This window comes from Dicentrarchus labrax, unplaced genomic scaffold (genome assembly GCF_905237075.1).
Source record: "Dicentrarchus labrax unplaced genomic scaffold, dlabrax2021, whole genome shotgun sequence".
Taxonomy (NCBI): Eukaryota; Metazoa; Chordata; class Actinopteri; family Moronidae; genus Dicentrarchus; species Dicentrarchus labrax.
Window position 1 is genome coordinate 15607253 of NW_026136718.1, and position 21453 is coordinate 15628705.

Here is a 21453-nt window from a genome sequence, read left to right on the forward strand (position 1 = left end):
ACTTAAAAATATAACCCACAATACTTTATTGCCATTAATGTCACCGGACAAAAGTTTACAATATTGTGTGAATCACTCTAATTTTACAGACTGCCATTTGGTGTCATGAATCTTTGGTTTTTTTTGTTTAAAATTTTTTTTCCATGATGGCTCATTGATTTACTGATCCTCAGCTAGTAGATGTGGCGTGACTGGATGATTGTCATTTCAGCTTTTAAGCTGGACTCTGGTATCAACAAGTATCAGGCGTATGGTGAACATTTAAACAACTGAAACAGGCTCCTTATTTTTTATGTGTAAAGCACATATTTCAATGCAAGCAGCTGATGATGACAGTATTGTTTCAAGTTTGACACTGAAGCTGAGTTACAGTAAGCACACGCAACACACTGCCTTTTTTTTTAAACATAGTGGCAAATAAAATAAAAATTACAAACTGACAATACAGATACAAAGTATACAAAGGTTCCCAGGTTAGAAAAATGGTTATGTATTATAAACATTGCCTTGGCTGTGGGACAGTGCAGCAAAATTGACTGTTAAGAGAAAAAGATTATTGTTTAGAACCATAGATCTAGCTGGACCTGGTCAAGTTTGCATTGATCCTTATGGCATTGTACGGCATGACAGTGTAAGCTTGTATGAGATAAATGATGATGGGAATGTTATTATCTTTAAGTTTGACGTGTCTTGATTTCTTTTTGCTAAAGGTTGATTTGATTAATGACAGTGGTTTCAAACAATACAGTCAGTGATCAACAAATGCAAAGATGCATTTGCTTTTTCTTTTGCTACTTTTTTTCTCAACAGAACAAAGTCAACAGCACTTAAGGCCTTCAATCTTGGATTTACTGTGAGTATTTGTTTTGGCAGCCTTGACATTAAAAAAAAACATCTACATTTCACTTAAAAATATACAATTTAATTTTCAAGAAGCAAGTTTGATAATATTGGTTTTTCAGCACTGTGACAATACAAAAGACAGACATACACAACAACAATAAATCCTAGCAAAAAAAAAAGTCACTGTTGCAATCCAGATTCAAGACTGCACTTTCTTTGTACAGCGAAAGAGATGGTATTATCTAGCACCTTTTTTTCTCTTTGAGAAAAAAAAAATCATGAGAAATGAAAGATGACCTGACAGATATTTGTTTTTTTGTGAGGTTTCGTGTTCACCTGTGCGTGCCCTTACACTGTAAAGCACTACCTTTAGTTACAGCTTAGGTAATGTTGACATGTCATGTACCTTTGAGACTGTGACAGTATTCAGCTGTGTGTCTCTTTGTGTTGTAAACGAGGCTCAGACCTCAGACATCCAGCTCACGGTAAAGTCAAAGAAGTCAGGTAAAGTCAGCTTATTGTCAAGTTCAGCCTCCCAACACCGGCTGTCAGCTACGGCTGTATTCTCCTGAAGCATTTATATTTAGGAGTAAAAATGCAGAACCAGGAGAAGCTACATGCCTCTGACAGCCGACATGGGAAAAGACTTTGGACTAAAAAAGCTGGCTTTCAGGTCCAGAATCAGTGCACCTGAAGTCTTAACCCCTACAAGGATAAATACAAACGTGACCTGATCTATCTTCTTTTAAGTCTACGAGCTACTAAAACTGGTGTATTCCCTGCTCATGATGGATGCTGAGCGATACTAGCACCCTCTTTTGTTTTAAGTCGGCATCACAGCATGGTGTCCAAACTCTGTGAGAAGTACTGAGGTAACCAAACATGACAGCACACACACGCAAACACGCTTATCCCTGCTTGCCGCTGCCTGCAGACAGGACAAAAGTCAGTCACATCAGAGCAGAACACAGCTTGCTTCTCATCTGAAAATTGGTTGGCATCCAGCTATAAAAAAGACCACTATGGACTAAAGAACCTGAAATGCTGTGTAAATGTTGCAGTCCTTCGTGTTAACATTATTCAAACAGCACAAATACATTAAATGACACACTACAATACTGAGAGGGGCAGACGTGATAAACCTTGTTCCCCAGAATTGTGATTTTCTACCAAGATCACAGAGAGGTGAGAAAGTCCCTGGACCACTATGATGGCACCCAACCCCTTATCTTTAACCATAATATAATTTCTTAATAACACTCAACAAAAAGACATCACTTTAGACTGTACTGTGATTTAAATACTACCATACATGTTGCATAAAGACAGTTTGGCCACTCTCAGCACTGATTTCATTTCTCCTTTGTGTAATTTCTTGTTTTGTTTGTTTACAAAAGTGCTTCATGGACTTGTGAACCATCTGTCTGCCAGTTTGTCTTTATCAGGGGTTATGGTCCAAGCACTAGGGCACCTCTCTGCCACCTCCTCCACTGGCTCTCTCAGTGGAGAATGAGTGCTGGGTAGGGTACAAGTGGAGGGGCGCAAGAGGAAGTGTAGTCAGGGTAAAAAAAAAAAACACAAAACATGAACATATAATAACATAAACAGTAACAAAGTGGTGGTAGAGTTAGGCTGATTGACTCAGTCTTTCATAGCCCTTGATTACCCCCTGTTGGTAGGGATGGTCCTGCAGGGGGGAGCTGGAGGAGGAGGAGTTATTTGATAAAAGGGGCAGGTTAAAACTCAAAAGAATCAGTCCAGGACAGGATTGCAAGCACACTTTTAGCTCAGTGTAGGTGGATGTTGAGCTTGATGCGCAGGGCGTCTCCTATTTCCCCTTGTAGGTAGTCAGTGTCGTGCTGCTCCTCCAGCTGGTGTAGTCTTCGGGGCCCAAACAGCCGCAGGCTTGCAATCTCTAGTCGGTAGGATCCCAGTGGAGGCGGTCTCTTGCCAAGCCGGAGAACACTCTTTCCATCACGGCGTTCCAGCAGGCGGAAGTGTTCATTACCATTGCCATGGGTGATAACATAGCGTACATGGTTCTCCAGGGGCTGCAGGGCAGGCAGAAGCTCCAGTAGAGGCTCCTTGTTCAGCAGCGAGGATCGAGAAAGGTTCATGTGGATGGAGTCCTGGGTGTCCACACTAGCCATACTCACGGCTGAATCCTATAGTGAGGACAAGGACAGAGGGAGGAGACAACTCATAAAGATCAAAAGACAACATTTCTTACATTAGAAAATCAAAAGATATCCAGTCCTGTCCCTGAAACTGACAGTGACGAGCATTGTGAAGCAGTATGTACCTGGTTGATCTCATTTTCATCAGCATTGCGCTTGTGTCTTCCATTCTTTCCTCCGTTGATCTTACACTCGTAGCAGGCCTCAGGAGACAGACTGTCATCATCCTCACCCTCCACAAACTGGCCTGAGAAACCTGAGCCTGTTATACAGTGACTAGATGGAAAAACAAGAAAGTTCAGTATATTGAGTAAGATGGAAGAAAATTCATTTAAAATTCATTCAATACTTCTAGCAAATGAAACACAATCAAATCTTTTACTCAAAAAATGTCTGGTGACTCCACTTTTCACTTGAGAAATACCAGTTGCTCGAATCAAATCTTTCATTTGTGTTCCCTCACCCTTGGCCGGCCCTGTAGAAACCTCCAGGACAGCCACACAGGTAGCCTCCATCGGTGTTGGAGCAGCCGTAGATACAGGGGTTGGTGCCTGTGCCGCATTCATTCACATCTTGACACCCACCAGCGTTCTGCTCAAAGTCAAAGCCAGAGGGACACACACACTTGAAGCTGCCCAGCGTGTTGTAGCAGGAGGCAGAGCCACATACTGTTCCTCCCTGACACTCGTTTTCATCTGCAGAGGAAAGAGGCAGACAAAGACATGGTGAGCGTGTTCAGAGATGATACAGTACACAATTGTTTGCATGTTGATGATGATGATGATTATCTTAATAGACAAATGCTTGAGTATAATTCTATCCTGTTTCATTTGGTTATGCATAGGACTTCAGAGGGGCCTCACTATTTTCACAAATCATTGCAAACTGTTATATATCAACATGATATATCGTCTTGATTTCCCTTTTCTATATTGGTCAGATCAACAATGAGCATAGAAATATCACCTTCTGTAAAACAGTAAACTTGTATGACTATTTTAGCGTATTGATAAATCAAAAACAAATATTTATTGGTATAATAAGTTTCTTTTGAAATAATCCCAATCACATTTATGCTTTCAGGAATCAGGGATTTTTATATAAAAATATTAACATACTGTTAACATTTTGTTGCAATTTTATAATAAGCCTTAAAAGATGAATACATTCCCCAGGTCCTGTATTCTACTTTGTGCTGGTGCCTTGGATGTTCATTCCTGTCAACTCACAGACTGAGTCAGTGTAACTCACCCACGCACTGGTTCCACTGGTAGTGCTGCACATAGCCCTGCGGACAGCCACAGCGGAAACCTCCCAGCATGTTCTGACAGCCGTGCTGACAGCGGTGGTTACTGCCACACTCATCCACATCTGAGGAATATAAAAATAAAGACTTTTCATTTCTCATTCTTAGCATAGACACTATCCAATCCAATCCAATCCACTTTATTTATATAGCACGATTTTAACAAACAGGTTTCCAAAGTGCTGCAGAAAAAGATTCAGTGTTCAATTCAGTTCAAGACACTAGTGCAACTCAGTGCCACCTTCAACTATCTCAGTCACAAACATCTCAGAAGAACCCAAGTTTCTGTGATTTTGAAATTTAGAAAGATCCTGTGTGAGAGAACTGCCTCGCTAAACTATTTTTAACTAAATTTAAAGGTTATTGTCTGCTCACCTTCACACTCCATGCCTGTGCTGTCCAAGGAGAAACCTTTAGAGCACTCACAGTTAAAGCTACCAGGTGTGTTGACACAAGAGGCCCGGGAACCACACCCACTGTTCTGAGCATTACACTCATTGTTGTCTGCAAAGAGAGAAGAAACAGATCAAGATGGTTTTTTTTGTTCTTCTTTTGGATAAAACTTTCGGTGCAGAGTAACACCGATCTTCTCCTGTTTCTTACTCACCAATACAGGCAGTCTGGTGCTGTGTGAAACCGGGGGGACACTTGCACGTGAAGCCTCCAATGGTGTTGACACAGAGGAACTGGCAGTTATGCTGTTTAGTCGAACATTCATCCAGATCTTAGAGAAAAGAAGAAATCACTTAACGCCCACCAAAACCAAATTACAAAGAGGGTTGAAGCCTCAAAGTCATTAAACTTGTTTATAAAAATGATATGAGAACAATATTTCATTTGTAACATACAATAATAACAATAATAAACAGAACTCAGAACTGCCAGTGTGTTGAGGGCAACACTGTTACCAATATGGTTAACTATTATAAAGATCATTAAATAGCATCTAATGTTTTTTTAACGCTATAAAATAACCCACAAACAAACAAATCAAGACCTACCTTTGCAAGTCTTTCCATCTGGCTGCAGGCTGTATCCTCTTGGACAGGAGCAGAGGTAGCTGCCCTCTGTGTTTTTACAGAGGAAGTTACAGGGCTTCGGAGACAGCGCGCACTCATCCATATCTGAAATATGCAGACAGGGAGTATTAGGAATATGGGCAGAGATGTTGTGGAAAATGTTTGTAGACTGATATCAGTGTGGCAGAAATTCTGTGTAAATATTCAGTATCTTTAAAACAGGACAGAGATCTGTCATACCAATACAGGAGGTTGCAGTGAAGTCAGTTTTGTAGCCCACGTTACAGTGACAGCGGAAGGATCCGATGGTGTTGATGCACTGACCGTTCCGACACAGATCTGGCATCACCTGGCACTCGTTGATGTCTGTAAGTACACAGATATTTTAGAAACTGATCTGTATTAGATAGGTACTCGCATGCTAAACATAAATTGCTCCCTGTCTTATTAAGCTTCTTATTGACAGTGTGAGCTCTTTCCTGAAGCTGCATTTAACTTGATGTACCTTGAGTTTTCCTTCCTAAATATAAATTAAAACTCTATTTATTCAGTTATTTAAACAAATTTAATTTAATAAATTATAAGAGAAATAAAATTGAGGTTGTGTGTTTTCTATACTCAATATAATATCACTCTATTACTGTAAACACACTCTATTATTACTGTGCCACTCACCTCTTCCGTCTGTGGTGTAGCCGGGTCCGAGTGGGCACATCTTCTTGTACTGTACGGTGCCAGGCAGTGGGCAGAGCTCACACTGTGACCCCCAGCCTCGGCCCGTGTTACAGCAGCACTCAGACTTGGTTACACTGTTCCTGCTGGTGGATGACTGCTGGCACATCGTCTGCAGAACCTCTGTGTAACAGTAGCCCTTTCGGTTGTCTGATGGAAAGAACGTGACAGGAGGACACATGAGTGTTTGGGGTTAGAGATGAAAGAAATAATGGGGGACTTTTGGATCCTAAAGCAGCATGCAATTATTTCATCTGAAATTAAAGTATAAGCACAATTTCAGTGTGTGACAGCAGGCTCGTCAGCAGTAGTGATCTTACCAATACATTCAGTTCCAGTGGAGCTCGGCTCAAAACCGTCATGGCATTCGCAGCGGTAGCTTCCGACTGTGTTGGTACAGCGCCCGTTCTTACAGATGCCAGGCTTGGCTCGGCACTCATTGAGGTCTGCCAGTGTACAGAGCAAAGGATGGGAGGATGAAGAGAGTGAAGAGGCAGATAAATCAGATAACGACAGCAGATATTGGGTAAAGACTGAGGCAAACCTCTCACATTGGCTGAGACTTTTTCACTCACCCATACATCCCTCTCCATCTGGTCTGCGCTGCATGCCAGGAGGGCAGATACACATGAAGGTACCAATCAGGTTCTTACAGGTCATACCCTTGGAGTCACAGTCGTCCAGACCCTCAGAGCACTCATCTTGGTCTGGTAAGGGAGAATGAGAGACGGCCAATAGATGAAACTACAACAGCTAAAACTGATAAATCCTGTTTCAGTAGTGTCAAAGATTTACTGCGGCACACAGAAAAGGAGTGACAAATCAGTGATGAAAGGAGTGAAGCAGATATAAACAGGAAATCTTCTGTGTCTTTTCACCTCTGCACATGCGTTGGTCATCTCGCAGCACATAGCCAGCAGGACACATACACTCATAAGAGCCAAAGGTGTTGACGCACCGGAAGGCACACAGCAGAGGATTCTGGGAGCACTCGTTGATGTCTGGAGTAAAAACCAGAGACAGATTAATTTAATTTACCGTCATTTTAAATGATGCTGAAAAGTAAGAGTACATGTGCAACTGTGTGAATGACTGACCTTCACAGGTCATCATGGATCCAGGTTCAAAGCCCTCTTGGCACGAACACTCAAAACCTCCCACCACATTGGTGCAGGTTCCATTCCCACATGGGTTTCCTATGGAGCACTCATCAGTATCTAGAGAAGACAGAGAGTTGGGGATAAATAGATGCAATTACAACCAATTAAACATTTATACTTTACCTGAGATTTTAAAAGCACTCATTAGCAGCTTAAATGTTAGTACAAAAATAGATCAGGTTGTAATGCAGGAACAAAGCTGAACTAACTCTGGTACTACCATCAGGAAAATAACATGAGACCTGGGGGATAATACTGATTTTGGTGATAGATTAAGAGATGGCATATCCTCTTCTGTGAATCCATGGCTCATTTGGTTATAAAGCATTAATAATAAGAAAATGTTGCAGATTGTTAACTCTAATTTCAGAAACCATCTCACCAACACAGTGGACTCCAGTGTAATCCAGGTTGTATCCAAAGGGGCATTCACAGCGGAATGAACCGTCTGTGTTGATGCAGATACCATTCTGGCAGATGCCTGGGTTATCCAGACATTCATTCATATCTGGAGAGAGCAAGAGATAATGTGTATATTTTTAAACATAAAAAACCTTCACAATTGGCCACTAGATTCAAAGAATTAGATCTATGTTGTAGAACTCACCTTCACGAGCCTCACCCGGTCCAGGCAGGGCTCCGTGGCCGTAAGGACACAGTGTGTCAAAAGCAGCTGGAGATGCACAAGAAAAGGGTCAGCTTCGTTATTTTCCTTTTTTTTTTTGTGTATGTGTATGTCTTAATTAAAGCTGTGTGTGTGTGTGTGTGTGTGTGTGTGTGTGTGTGTGTGTGTGTGTGTGTGTGTGTGTGTGTGTGTGTGTGTATGTGTTACACACCATCGCTCTCTCGTGGGCACAGCTCACAGGGAAGTCCCCAACCCTCGCCAGGCATCTTGCTGCAGCAGCACTTGGCCTTGGTGGTGTTTAAAGCTTTAGGGACGGAGCATTTTCCTGCCTCAAATTTGGTGAAACAGAAGCTCTCTCTGGTATCTGCCATAAGAAAAAAGACAAGTATTCACTAAATCTTCTGTTTTGCTGTAAATTGACGGTAACTGATCTATTATTCATGGGACACAGGAAGACAAAAACCTTCTCCACCAGGAGGGAGAAAAAATATGTCCGATTACCACATTCACTCAAGATCAGCAGCACTGTGGCCTACTGTGAACCAACAGCTTCTCTCACCGTAGCAGCGTCGTTTGTTGTCAGAGAGTACGAAGCCCGGCTGGCAGGTGCACTGGAAGCTGCCGGGGGTGTTGGTGCAGGTGCCAAACTGACAGATGTTGGACTCCACCTCACACTCGTTGATATCTGGGAAGGGAGCGTAAAAGAGGGCAGGGAGGAAGAAGGGAGGTGAGATCGGTAGTGTAATTGTGAGTGTGTGTTAGAGCAGATGGCTCGGTTGCCCTCGGTTGCTGGTTTGAATACATGTGGAGCATTAAGTCTGTACTTAAGTGTATCTATCCCTGTGTGTGTGTGTATGTGTGTGTGTGTGTGTGTGTGTGTGTGTGTGTGTGTGTGTGTGTGTGTGTGTGTGTGTGTGTGTGTGTGTGTGTGCGCGCGTGTGTGTGTGTGTGTGTGTGTGTGTGTGTGTTTGCTTCTTACCAATACACTGGTCATTTAGCACCTCATAGCCAGGAGGGCAGATGCATCTGAAAGATCCATCCAGATTCTGACAAGTTCCTGGAGAGCAGGTGCCAGGCAGACTCACACACTCATTGATATCTGTGGAAAATGGGACAATTTACAAATCAGAGAATGTGTGTTTATGTTTGCATATGCCAGAAAAACTGCTGTGTATAAAAGTCTGTAAATACCCCACCATGCTCTTATTTTTATTTAATCACTGACTTACCGACACAGTTTTTCCCATCTGGAGTATTTTCATAACCTTCATGGCAGAGACACTGGAAGGAACCAAGTCCATTGATACACTGCCCGTTCCTGCACACTTGGCCCTGGAGGGCGCTGCACTCATCTATGTCTGTAAGGTAAACATTGAGAGGATTAGAACTGTATTGTTTTCAAAAGCATCAGGACTTTCTGAAAAAGTGGGCTTGTATATAAATTTCTTTGTCACACTGCCAAAGTTCGAAGACACCATTTTAAATACACTGATATATTAATAAAGCAAAAGAAAAGTCAAAACACAGTTAAATTTGATGCCGTCATTTCATATCTGTCCAAATGTAGTACTGCTACAGAAAAGTTTTTTTATTGGAATTTATAGGAGTAATCTTTAACAATCATCTAAAACATCTTAATCTCTAGATCTGTGTTAAGACTTTGATGTTGACCTTTGTAGAGCAGTAACAGTAAATGATCCTCACCCATGCAGTCATTGTTGTGTGTGAGTTCGAAGCCGGGGAAGCAGAGGCAGTTGTAGGATCCCACCGTGTTTTTACAGGTACCGTTACCACATGGCTGTCTGTCACACTCATCAATGTCTAAAATACACGCAGACAGAACAACATTTAGAGTGAGAGAGATGCACAAAAAGAGTTCATTGTGAGGCTGCTATTGACTTACTCTGCAGGATTATATGCAACACAGTGTTGTGTGTATTAATACAGCTTTAGATTGTGCTTCTCACCCATGCACATGGTCTGGTCAGCAGTAGCCTTGAAGCCGTTGTGGCAGAGACAGCGATAGCTTCCCTGCGTGTCAATACACTCTCCGTGGCTGCACACATTAGGAATCTCTTGGCACTCATTACGGTCTGAAAAAGAAACACAATAAAAATATATTAACTATAAAGCGCACAAACCCTCCAACTAACAATTATTTTAGTAAATGATTCATCAGTTGATTATTTCTAAATTAACCATTTATCCTACAAAATGTCATTTGCCAGAAGCAGAAAAAAGGTGACATCTTCAAATGTCCAAATTCTAACTATCAAAACTAGTGGGGATAATAATTTTACCCTGGTCTTTGAAGATGGGAGACCCTAGTAATGCATGTCAGACAGGCTGGACTCACCCACACAGGCCCCGCTGGGGGACAGTTTGAAGCCTGGCGAACACTCGCAGCGGTAGCTGCCTGGTATGTTGATACAGTTGGCATTGCGTTGGCACAGATTGTCCACACTGTTACACTCATCAATATCTACACAGGAGGAAGAGAAAGAAGAACAGTGGACATCAATCACAGGCTCCATAACTGTCTGGTCAGAGCAGGCAGTCAACTTGTGGGCAGCGGGAGACAAAACACAATGGCTCCATTTTGGCTCTGGTACAGTTCAGACAGTCGCTGGCAGGTTCTGGATGATTGAAGGTCCAGGCAGGTGTTCCCATTCAGAGCCACTATATACTTGTCTTTACAAGGGCATAATTCATGTGGGGAAAGGTAGCATTAACTCAACCGAGTAGACTGCTTGTAAAAGTACCTCTTGGCCAGTGAGTGACTGTATTTGTGTGTGTGTGTGTGTGTGTGTGTGTGTGTGTGTGTGTGTGTGTGTGTGTGTGGGGGGGGGGGGGGGGGGGGGGGGGGATGGGGTTGTCATGCAGAGATGATGGTTAAGTGTTTGTGCCAGCAGTAAATATATACTCTATACTGTATAAGGAAAAGATACAGGGTCAAAAGAGGAGATACAGTGTTGGAAAGTATTAGTCTGTGTGCTTATTTCTGTGTGTGTGTTGAGAGAGAGATTGCAAAAGAAATCTACATAACACCACCATGTGATCATTGTCTCATAATATCTTATCTTCTCTTTTAGCAAAAGACAGAGTGAGATTGAATAAAAAATGACATGAAGTCTCATGAGTTTTACCTTCACAAATGAGTAGTATGTTGTTGTAGCTGAAGCCCATCGGACATTCACAGCGGAAGCTCCCAATCTGGTTGATACACACTCCATTGGCACATATACCAGGGATCTCCCTGCACTCATCAATATCTGCACAAAATAACACCACAGAATGTTAAAATGCAAACTGGACGTTGTACCAGTGCCAGTTTTGTTTGGTACTGCACCAATGTTACACTTGTGACAACCTTACCAATTGGCTTGCCAGTGTGGATGTCAATGATGAAGCCAGGAGCCTGATTACCACACAGTAACTGGTACTCAGCTGAAACAGACCGGACAGGAGACACTCAGTGACAGTAATAAAATGCACTCATACAGCAATATATTAACCATCAGACTGAGTTTCAGTGTATTTATTGACACTCACAGGTGGCAGGAGTTGGACAGGCCTCACATGGCTTGTTCCAGGCTTTTCCTACATTGTAGGCGCAGCAGCACATCTTCTTGGTCATGTTGAAGGACAGCTCGTTCTCACACGTGTCGTTGAAGTTACGGTAACACACACTCTTCCTCATGTCTGTATTACAAGGAGGATTACAGTCAATCCTTTAAATCCAAAAGCTTAAAATTGTTTGCCCAATGTTTGGGTTTACTTTTTAAGGTTTATTTTTAAGAAGACATACGCATAGACAGAATATGTTCTTGTCAGCCTAAGAGAGGTCTGTTCCACTCACCCATGCAGTTGTTTCCTCCATTGACCTGCATGTACTCAGGGGGACACACACAGGTGTAGTTGCCCAGAGTGTTGTAGCAGGTACCAGGTCCACAGATCCCAATGTGGGTTGTGCACTCATCAATATCTGCACATAAACATATGATGACACATAATAAAAAATATGAAGTGAGGTTGTTAATTTTTCCCTTATAGGTGATCTATTTTCAGTTTCAGCCAATTTCAGTTCAGCCAAAAGCAATTTTCAGTTCTTACCCTCACAGATGCGAGTCTCCTCATTGAGATAGTAGCCTGCTGGACACTCACACTGGAAACTGCCAAAGGTGTTGACACAGTTTCCACCCTGGCATAGACCTGGCAGCTCCTGGCACTCATCAATATCTAGAGAATAATTAACAATGTTAGATCCATAGATGCAACTAATATATTGATTTTACGGTGAAATATAAGCCAAAGCTTAGTGTTACCTTCCAGGATAACAGTGATGGGATTGGGTCTGAATCCCTCTCCTCCTGGACAAAGAGTCTTATATTCCGCTGCAGACAAGACAGACAAACAAACAGCAATTTAGTGTGACTTTACATATGGGGAAAAACAGTCAATAATGAATAACTTTTGCTAAGCTATACATTTGCCAACACATTTATTCAACTAAGTATTTTAACTGTGACATGTAGATTTGCATTTTGCAGTAAACACTATAAGTAATTGATCAGTCGAGGTAGTGCATACTGGAGTTGGGGGCAGGACACAGTTCGCAGGGGTTTCCCCAGGCTCCTCCCAGGGAACAGCAACAGGAAGCTCGGGTCACGCCCACTCCGATCTCCGCACTGCAGGAGATTCCTCCATCACCACGTGCAAAGATATCAAGGAAGCAGTTGCCAACACGGGTATCTAATAAAGACACATATTCAGATATAGATGATGATTCATTTACTTTTTATTATCCTAACTATAGATTTTTCATAAAGGATCATGGAGAACACTGTGGTCTTTTTCATTAAAACCTGCTCATCCTCCTATGTAAGCCTCGCCATAGATTTAAACCTGACTTACCCACACAACCCACTCCAGTGGGGTTGAGTTCAAAGTCAGCTGGGCAGTTGCACAGGTAGCTTCCAGGAGTGTTCACACACAGACCGTTGATGCAGTTCACGGGGTCCGCACACTCGTTGATGTCTGCAGTACACAGTGACACACACAACCTTAACAACACACACCAGATAACAGACACCTTTCTGACATGAATAAACCCATTAGTTTATTTGCTAAACCAAAATACTTTTTTACTTTTAATAATTTTAGATCTTGTTAATGTCACAAACTAACTGAGGGTGATTTGTAGGCAAGCTGTACAAAGACTGAAACATGAAGGGAATAAACAGTTAATTAGAAACTCTTAGAAAAATCTTTGTGTATCTTTGGTGAAAGAATTTTCACTGGTAATACGATGCATGAATCAAGGCTGTTATTGTCAAGGAAACTCAGGCAAGCTATGTGAGTCTGCTCTGTGTCTGAACTGAGATACAGTTACAGACATGCTACACTCACCAGTGCAGTTTCCTCCGCTGCGGTCCAGTTCGTAACCATCATCACACACACAGCGGAACATCCCTGGAAGGTTCTGGCACGTTCCAAATACACAGATGTTCTGGAAATTACACTCATCGATGTCTGTGGCAAAGGCAACAGAGAGAGAGAAAATGTAAGTTACACTAACTGAACAAAAAAAGAACAGTAAAAGAAGAGTATAAAATGTGACAGATTGAGTGCAGCACCTTGACAGGCCTTGCTGTCTTCTGTAGGAGTGAATCCCATCTCACACTCGCAGCGGTAGCCACCTGGAGCATTCAGACACTGGCCGTTCTCACACAGGTTCACGTTGTCTGCACACTCATCCATGTCTGAAACAGAGTGGAACCAATGCGTTATAAACTCAATGTGCGTGAAGCTCACTGCACACACAGTAGACAGTATTCAATTACGGTGTATTTAGAAAGTTTCAGCAGTCTTACCCGAGCAGGAAAATCCATCTCCGTTGAAACCCTCCTTGCATGTACACCTGTAGGATCCTGGTGTGTTGACGCAGTCTGCATTGGGGTTGCAGTTGTGGTCCTCTGCCGAGCATTCATCCTGATCTAAAGGAAGAGAGCAAAAAAAAAGTGTGAGAAAAAAAGACTTGATGGCAGAACTCAAAACAGTCGAAAAAAGCAAATATTCTTAGGTACAGAAGACCATTTTGTTTCATTACTTTGTCCTGAAGACTCATATTGCAGCCTCTGATCTGTAAACCACATCACAGCATATTCAAAGATATTCAGAATATGTACTCACCCACACACTTGATGCCATCTCCTATCCAGCCATCTCGACAGCGACATTTAAAGCTTCCAGGCACGTTGATGCAGGCAGCATGCATGTCGCAGTTATGAGCCCCTATCTCACACTCATCAACATCTGGAGAGGTATGGAGATCAATCAGTCAATTAACAAGCAGTAACACACATCGTGAACTAGTTATTTAAAAACGTTGCAGCAATATTTTTCAAGTGAAACGCTCATGTATTAATAACATGCAAAGAAAGGTGAAAATTCAGCTTTTCGCTTGGCTTTAAGTAGTGAGTCATGAATAAATGATCATTTTAAAAATTGTCGACCTGCAACTACTGTATGCATGGGTGAACTGTCTCAACGTTCGACTCGGATATGGACGCACAGAGGCCCAGACTCTCAGCGACAGCCCAGCCCCTGCTGTTTGTGTGTGTGTGTGTGTGTGTGTGTGTGTGTGTGTGTGTGTGTGTGTGTGTGTGTGTGTGTGTGTGTGTGTGCGTGTGTGTGTGTACCTGTGCAGCCTGTGGATCCCTTCTTGACAAAGTATCCCAGCTGACAGTGGCAGATGAAGGAGCCTTTGGTGTTCTCGCAGTCACCGTGGAGACAGATGTTTGGGTTTAAGTCACACTCGTTCACATCTGGGCAGACAAGGATGGATAGACATAGATGATATGTGAACGTTTTGGCCTTGAGAGATCAGAGTTTATAGACAGAAAATGAGACAGACAGAGAAAGTCCCATAGAACAGGTCAGGGAGGCTGAATGAATAAGTTAATGTAGCATACAGAAATATGAATTAACAAAAATCACAAGGGAGGGTAAGAGATTTAAAGATATGTGTACAATGAGAGATATTGGGGCAGGGTTCCCCAAGTTACACTCAAATTGTAAGTATTACATTACATTACATTATTGTTTTTCCTCTCACCGATACATGTCCTCATGTCCATAGACGCCATGAAGCCATCGTAACACAGACAGCGGTATTCTCCGGGAATGTTGGTACACTGGCCTCCGTCACAGATGTCAGGAGTCTCCTCACACTCATCAATATCTGATAGAAATAACAGAATTATATTTCAATGTACTATAGGAGGCAACACCATGTAGAAAATTATTTTATTTTACAGTACATATACCAAGTGTGTTTTATCACCTGCACAGGTCCTAAGGTCAGGCATAAGGGCGTAGCCCTCGCTACAGCTGCACTCATAGCTGCCCTCTGAGTTGGTACAGTGGGTTTCACAGCCTCCATTCATAATGGTACATTCATCAATATCTGCAAAGAAAGGTCACAGTTACAGTTTAGACATCTTTGGTCTCATGAAATTTAAATTACTTAGTCTACTTATCCAACATTAGCGTGAATTTGGGGGATTTAAGTCTTTTCCACTCACCAACGCAGCCCTGTCGGTCTGGTGTTGCCTGGTAACCGGTGTCACAGGAACACTGGTAGGTTCCCGGCATGTTGACACACTGGCCATTCTTGCACAAGTTGTCACTCAGCTGGCATTCATTCACATCTGACAGGACAGGCAAACAAGTGTAGAGAATTGGGCATTATATACTGTGTAGTGTATTGTACCTCAAGGCAATAATGAATAATAATTACAACACTAGTTTATACTGTGTGAAACTAGTCTTTCAGGACTTGACTGAGGTTTCAAGTGTGTGTGCGAATGCATATATATGTGTGTGTGTGTGTGTGTGTGTGTGTGTGATTTATGGTCCACCTTCACAGGCAGATCCATCGGTGCTGAGCGAGTGTCCGGTGGGACATTCACACTCATAACTCCCTTCTGTGTTCAGGCAGGTTCCTCCACGACACAAGAGGGGGTTTCTCTCACACTCGTCAATGTCTGTCAGCAGCAAGGAAGAGAGAGAGGGAGGGATGAAGAGGGAAGAAATGACGAAGAGGAGGAAAAGATAAAAACAGAACACGGAAATAAAGGAAAGATTAGTCGATCTGCCACACAGCACTGTGATTTCACATTGTGGACATGAGTGTATCATTTGAAATTGTGTAATTATATGTGAGAATTTTTTTCCAACGTACCCATGCAGTTCTTCATCATCATGAAGCCACTCTCGTAGCCCTCGAAACATTCACACTCAAAGCTGCCAGGTGTGTTGACACAGGCACCGTGACCGCACAAGTCCGGGGAGATGCGGCACTCATCAATGTCTGTATGAGACATTAAAAAGGAACACTCACTCACTGCTTACTAACTGTGATAGGAATATTTAATTTCAATTGAACTAATTCACCCCTCTCTCATACCTGTACAGTTCCTCTCTTCCGCGGTCAGAGCAAAGCCGTTATTGCAGCGACACTTGAAACTGCCAATGGTATTCCGGCAATTTCCATGAGTACACAGACCATGGAACACCTTACACTCATTTACATCTGGGGAGAAAAACATCAAATTAAAATCTATTTCACAAAGATCCCAAAATGGTTCAAAGTCACCAAAGTTCATTTTCTGTACAGATGTTCATTTGACAGCGTTATCCAGATCCATTACAACGAATTGGTAATTGTATACTTTGGATAAAAGCATCTTGGTACCTTTGTAGAAGGGCCTGCCGGTCAGAATATCTCCTCTGTTGGCAAAGCCGGGGCCTCTGGGACAGATGGCTCTGTACTCAGGTGTGCCTGGTTTGGGACACTCTTCACAGTCGATACCCCAGGCAGCACCCACTGAACAGCAGCACATGTCCACACGGTATCTCCCTGGCAGTGGCTCTCCACACTCATCCTCGTGCCACTTCAAGAAGCACTGCTCACTACGCATATCTAGAAAAGTTTATTAGAAAATCAAAATCAAAATCACCTCTATTTGTGAGATTTGGCCTAATAGTGCAGTGACATGATAGCCACTGGCTTAACAACAGTTTAATTGAATGTGATGACTTTGTTGTGCAGTGCTCTTACCGACACATGTGCGTCCAGTACTGTCCAAGGTTAGACCCTCAGCACACTCACAGCGGAATGAGCCCTGGGTGTTCGCACACCGGCCATTTGTACACACTCCGGGGAACACCTCACACTCATTAATGTCTACAGGGAGCGGGACATTTTAAGAACCATGGTTACGAGGTGAATTACACACAAACATGCACACTTTTTTTTTATAAATATACAGGGAGAACATTAAGGCACAATACAAGGACAAAAAGATTAAATGATTTCATGGGATGTTGGATAAAGGGAGCACTGCAGGTTTGTCACCGTTCATTAAGTTATTAAATGTTCTTACCTTCACAGATAAGGCCCTTCATACGAGCAAACCCTCGAGAGCAGGCGGTGTCTGAGGAGACAAATGAGATTGAGAGATGTAATAAAGACATTTTGAATGTATGAGCACTGGATGTAGACCTGTATGATAGTACACCAAAACACCTGTAAAACCTAGTTCCTTTATTCTTCATCTTCTACTTTTATCTCTATTACTATAATATAAATAATGTACTTATAATAATATGTGCAACTGTAAAGTACTTCATGAAAATCTGTATTTTTCCCAATTTTGCCTTGCATTAAGTAAGTAGAAAGTGTCACAGATCTTTCATAATAAAAGGATTTCAGTATCTTCAGGCATGAATCTAGTTGTCTAAATGCAGTTTCAGACGCACTTTAAAAGACCTCAAGTAGTCTGGAAAATTACAGAAGCATAAAAATTACAAATTACAAACATTAAACACTGGCACAAAAACATGTGCAGCATCTGTGTGTGTGCGAACTGACCGATCTCGCAGGGTTCACAGGGGCTGCCCCAGGCGGCTCCCAGTGTGGAGCAGCACTCAGACTTCAGTGTGGCTCCATTGATGTTGACCTCGCAGCGGTTGTCTTGTATCGTCAGCCAGCACGTACTCTTCATACTGTCTGTGGGGCGAGGTAACAACAGAGATAACTTGAGTATAAACACCCTGTGGGGTTTTCTTGTAAACACAGTTAACATTCAGTTATATTGTGTTTTTTTATAGGCCTAAGAAATGTGTTGAGTGCATTTCCTTCTTCATAAAATATGTAATTTTCCTTGTGTGTGTGCAAGATACATATAAAACAGTCATCTGCTCATTCAACAATTACTCCACAGCACTACTAGTGGTCAAAATGTCAAAATCTCCACAGGGTACCTTTAACTATAGCAACAAAATACACCACAAAAACAATAAACATGTCACCTTCAACTCTCCTTACTGCCATAAATACTTGTCTTTGGCTACACGCTGAGCTGAGTAAAGCCCTTGCATCATTACATTCAATCTTGTGCTATTTCATTCCTAATGAACAGAAAGAGTGTACAGTCATAACAGTGACACCTTTTCTCCAAAACCACAAGGCCACCCAAACACAAAACCACAATTTACTTTCCCTTTCTTCCCCCGCTGAGTGATGGGCTCGAAGACAGAAAACAGACACGAACCAAACCAGAGGAATTTGTAGACCTCTGACAGGGCCAGCTCATGGAATATGTATGAGTATTTATTTAATGACTCACTCTCCCTTCTAGTTACAATAACATCTGTATTCTGTATCAGCATGTAGCTTTCTCAGAATGATTTCCCAAAAGTAACAAACTTCCAAACAAGTGGAATATTTAACCTGAGCAGAGGGTCTTACAAACCACATGTCATTTTGAATCTGCGGAGGATCTTTATGAAGTAAAGCTCCATGGGAACCAAGGCTATGCATGCAAGTATTTGTCTAATTTTGTGTGTGACATTTTGCCCAACATCTGAGGATGATAATATCTCTGGATGTCTCCCGGAAACATGAGCCACCTCAGGGTTTGTTTTCAAAAGTGAAGTGTAAAATCTCGATTAGAATGATTAGACAAAAAGATTATTTCCCATTGACACTCATGTGTCAGTGTGTAATCATTATCTCGGACAAGCTGTTTCTAAGACCCTGCAGTGCTGCTCTAATTTGCATCAGGCATTTGGGAGGACAGATCTCTTACCCACGCAGATGGTGTTGGTGGAGTCCAGCTTGCTGCCGTGTGTGCACTCGCAGTTGAAGGACCCGGCCACGTTCCGACACGCTCCATTGATGCACGGGCTGGAGATGCATTCGTTGATATCTGAAACGTGCAAACACACACCTGAGGTCAGGGCCGAGAGGCTAATTTAAATGGATCATCATCACCATTTGGCAGTTGCAAACACATGAGCCACATGTTTACTGGAAACTAAATGCAACACATCTGGTAATAATGTCACATAATAATGACCTTGACTGATGGTAAAAACGACAAAACAAATGTGAATCTGAGGCAGATGTGTTTGTGTGTCAAAGAGATTGTGTTTGTGTGTGAGCGCTCACCTTCGCAGGTCTCAGAGTCGGGTTTGAAGACATATCCTTTAGGACAGGAGCAGGTGTAGGAGCCAGGCGTGTTTCTGCACAGGCCATTGTCACAAAGCAGACGGTTCACCAGACACTCATTGATGTCTGCAGGGAAGCGAGAGCAGGCATGGTTAGAAAATAGAAAACAGTAATTAAGGTTTATGAAATTTTGAATGAGAGGGCTATCATGCAAAACAACAGTATTGTGCTTGTGAGACTACGTAACATTTGACAAAAGAAATAACACATTCCCTCACATAAGAAAAGTTGAATTAATAAGCGATACAAAACACACTTCCTGAATTCAATACACTCATTGTTGTTGGTCTGGTGTGACCAGTAGCTTGTGGGGCCTAATCTTGAGCCAACTTATAAAAGATATTGCTGTTACACTGTGTTTTAGCATTTACCTAAAAAACATGAAAACAATCCACTCGGACTCACCAACACAGTTTTTGCCACTGGTGTCAGACTCGTAACCAATGTTACAGATGCAACGGTAGCTCCCTCTCAGGTTCTCACATATGCCATTCTGACAAATGTCCGGGTCGAGGGCACACTCATTGATGTCTAGGGGAGGACAGGTATTATGTAGATAAATGTTTCTAAACAACACTGTGGGGACAGTCACATTCATGCACAACATACTCACCTCTGCCATCAGCTGTAATGCCAATACCACTGCTGCACACAGCCTGGAACTCAGCTGAAAGATACATAAGAACAAAAAAAACATTAGATGAGGAGGATATTGTAACTTTAACAAAATGAACCAAGATTTACAAGAATTTAAATAAATGAAAATTAGGAAAGTCAATGATTATACCTGAGTTTCTGGAGGGGCAGGGTTGGCAAGGTTCTCCAAAGCCATGTTCAGGATTGGCACAGCAGCACTCAGACTTGGTCACTGCACCAGGGAACGGCCGCGAGCACGTGCCCATCTTTATGGCGCCGTAGCAGGTGGTCCTCATGTGTGTGTCCACACACACTCTCCCATCCACATCAATAGCCAGGCCAGGAGGGCACTCGCAGCGGAAGGAGCCCTCAGAGTTGATGCAGCGGCCGTTCATACAAATGCCAGGTGTCTGACACTCATCAATGTCTGATGAAGAGAGAGCACATAATGTATACAGTATGTTACATGTTCCGTTTATGAGCTAAGGCAGATGTGTGTACAGAATGGTCTATTTCAATTACTTTCATATAAAAGCTATTCTAATGGTGACTTTTTGTATTATTATTCCAGATAATAATAGTAGTACAAGAAAGTGTCTATAAACACACATTTGAACCATCTTGGATTATGCAGTTATGTGTTTTCATAAGATGACATTTTCACTGATCTCACAGATCACTTGGCAACATGGCAAAATAAAACGAAAAAATGCTCAACATTTTTCAGAATAAAAGTCATAAATTAAATTAGTCCCTGAGAATTTGTCTATCTGAGCATTATTTTCTGCTTTCCTTAAGGCTCTATTTAAAATACGTGAAAACAGACCACATGGAGAGTCACTGGAGAGAGCCCGATGAGCTGTCAGGTCATGGGGAGTTAGCATCATCTAAGTTGATATGTGTTTTTTTTTTTGGATATGCACCTGTGCTGTCTGTGTTATGGTGTGACTGCAATGGAATGACAGCAACTCTTGAAGCTTCCAGACAAAATCCCTCAACAGAGAGATAAATTCCTCATAAATTCCTCTATCTATCGATCTATTTCTGGACTGTGCATAATAGCAGCTTGGGGGTGTTTCAAAAAGTCTGACTTCTGAAACAAAACTGTGCACAAGTGAGTTCAAGGGATCTGCAGGATTTCATAGAACACCAAATCTGTCAACACTGTTTTGAAACAGCCTGTTTGGCCCTAGACTTGAGGTCTCTGTTTGAACTTCATCATTCATACCGGTGCAGTAGCGTCCGTTTGGTGCTAAAGTGAAGCCGGGCTTGCAGATACACTTAAAGCTGCCGTCCTCATTGATACACATGCCATTGAGACACATGTTGGTGGTGGCGCACTCGTCATGATCTGGAGGGAGACGAGAGGAGAATTCA

The 21453-nt window shown here is 42.3% G+C and overlaps 1 protein-coding gene across 8 annotated transcripts in view; it reads right to left on the reverse strand.

The window, feature by feature from the left end:
- Positions 1 to 2: 2 nt before the first annotated feature.
- fbn2b (fibrillin 2b) overlaps positions 3 to 21453 on the reverse strand; it is a 63717-nt gene continuing 42266 nt past the window's right edge. The window contains exons 15-65 of one of the 8 annotated variants that reach the window (XM_051377573.1): positions 21305 to 21427; positions 20228 to 20503; positions 20054 to 20107; positions 19846 to 19971; positions 19381 to 19506; positions 19019 to 19138; positions 17800 to 17937; positions 17312 to 17362; positions 16987 to 17112; positions 16621 to 16848; positions 16333 to 16458; positions 16108 to 16236; positions 15785 to 15910; positions 15449 to 15574; positions 15208 to 15330; positions 14980 to 15105; positions 14564 to 14689; positions 14055 to 14177; positions 13736 to 13858; positions 13499 to 13624; positions 13272 to 13394; positions 12777 to 12899; positions 12453 to 12614; positions 12188 to 12256; positions 11976 to 12101; positions 11722 to 11847; positions 11415 to 11564; positions 11238 to 11309; positions 11009 to 11134; positions 10219 to 10344; positions 9830 to 9955; positions 9567 to 9683; positions 9092 to 9220; positions 8842 to 8961; positions 8422 to 8547; positions 8074 to 8226; positions 7845 to 7910; positions 7620 to 7745; positions 7175 to 7294; positions 6956 to 7078; positions 6653 to 6784; positions 6398 to 6523; positions 6021 to 6227; positions 5586 to 5711; positions 5328 to 5450; positions 4934 to 5050; positions 4702 to 4830; positions 4272 to 4391; positions 3484 to 3715; positions 3146 to 3296; positions 3 to 3008 (exon numbers count right to left, since the gene is read on the reverse strand). In XM_051377573.1, coding sequence (XP_051233533.1) covers positions 2631 to 3008; positions 3146 to 3296; positions 3484 to 3715; positions 4272 to 4391; positions 4702 to 4830; positions 4934 to 5050; positions 5328 to 5450; positions 5586 to 5711; positions 6021 to 6227; positions 6398 to 6523; positions 6653 to 6784; positions 6956 to 7078; positions 7175 to 7294; positions 7620 to 7745; positions 7845 to 7910; positions 8074 to 8226; positions 8422 to 8547; positions 8842 to 8961; positions 9092 to 9220; positions 9567 to 9683; positions 9830 to 9955; positions 10219 to 10344; positions 11009 to 11134; positions 11238 to 11309; positions 11415 to 11564; positions 11722 to 11847; positions 11976 to 12101; positions 12188 to 12256; positions 12453 to 12614; positions 12777 to 12899; positions 13272 to 13394; positions 13499 to 13624; positions 13736 to 13858; positions 14055 to 14177; positions 14564 to 14689; positions 14980 to 15105; positions 15208 to 15330; positions 15449 to 15574; positions 15785 to 15910; positions 16108 to 16236; positions 16333 to 16458; positions 16621 to 16848; positions 16987 to 17112; positions 17312 to 17362; positions 17800 to 17937; positions 19019 to 19138; positions 19381 to 19506; positions 19846 to 19971; positions 20054 to 20107; positions 20228 to 20503; positions 21305 to 21427 — 6872 coding nt within the window. In that variant the 3' untranslated portion in view covers positions 3 to 2630. The remainder of the gene's footprint in view (positions 3009 to 3145; positions 3297 to 3483; positions 3716 to 4271; positions 4392 to 4701; positions 4831 to 4933; positions 5051 to 5327; positions 5451 to 5585; positions 5712 to 6020; positions 6228 to 6397; positions 6524 to 6652; positions 6785 to 6955; positions 7079 to 7174; positions 7295 to 7619; positions 7746 to 7844; positions 7911 to 8073; positions 8227 to 8421; positions 8548 to 8841; positions 8962 to 9091; positions 9221 to 9566; positions 9684 to 9829; positions 9956 to 10218; positions 10345 to 11008; positions 11135 to 11237; positions 11310 to 11414; positions 11565 to 11721; positions 11848 to 11975; positions 12102 to 12187; positions 12257 to 12452; positions 12615 to 12776; positions 12900 to 13271; positions 13395 to 13498; positions 13625 to 13735; positions 13859 to 14054; positions 14178 to 14563; positions 14690 to 14979; positions 15106 to 15207; positions 15331 to 15448; positions 15575 to 15784; positions 15911 to 16107; positions 16237 to 16332; positions 16459 to 16620; positions 16849 to 16986; positions 17113 to 17311; positions 17363 to 17799; positions 17938 to 19018; positions 19139 to 19380; positions 19507 to 19845; positions 19972 to 20053; positions 20108 to 20227; positions 20504 to 21304; positions 21428 to 21453) is intronic. The other 7 variants (XM_051377574.1, XM_051377575.1, XM_051377576.1 and 4 more) reach the window with 7 other exon arrangements.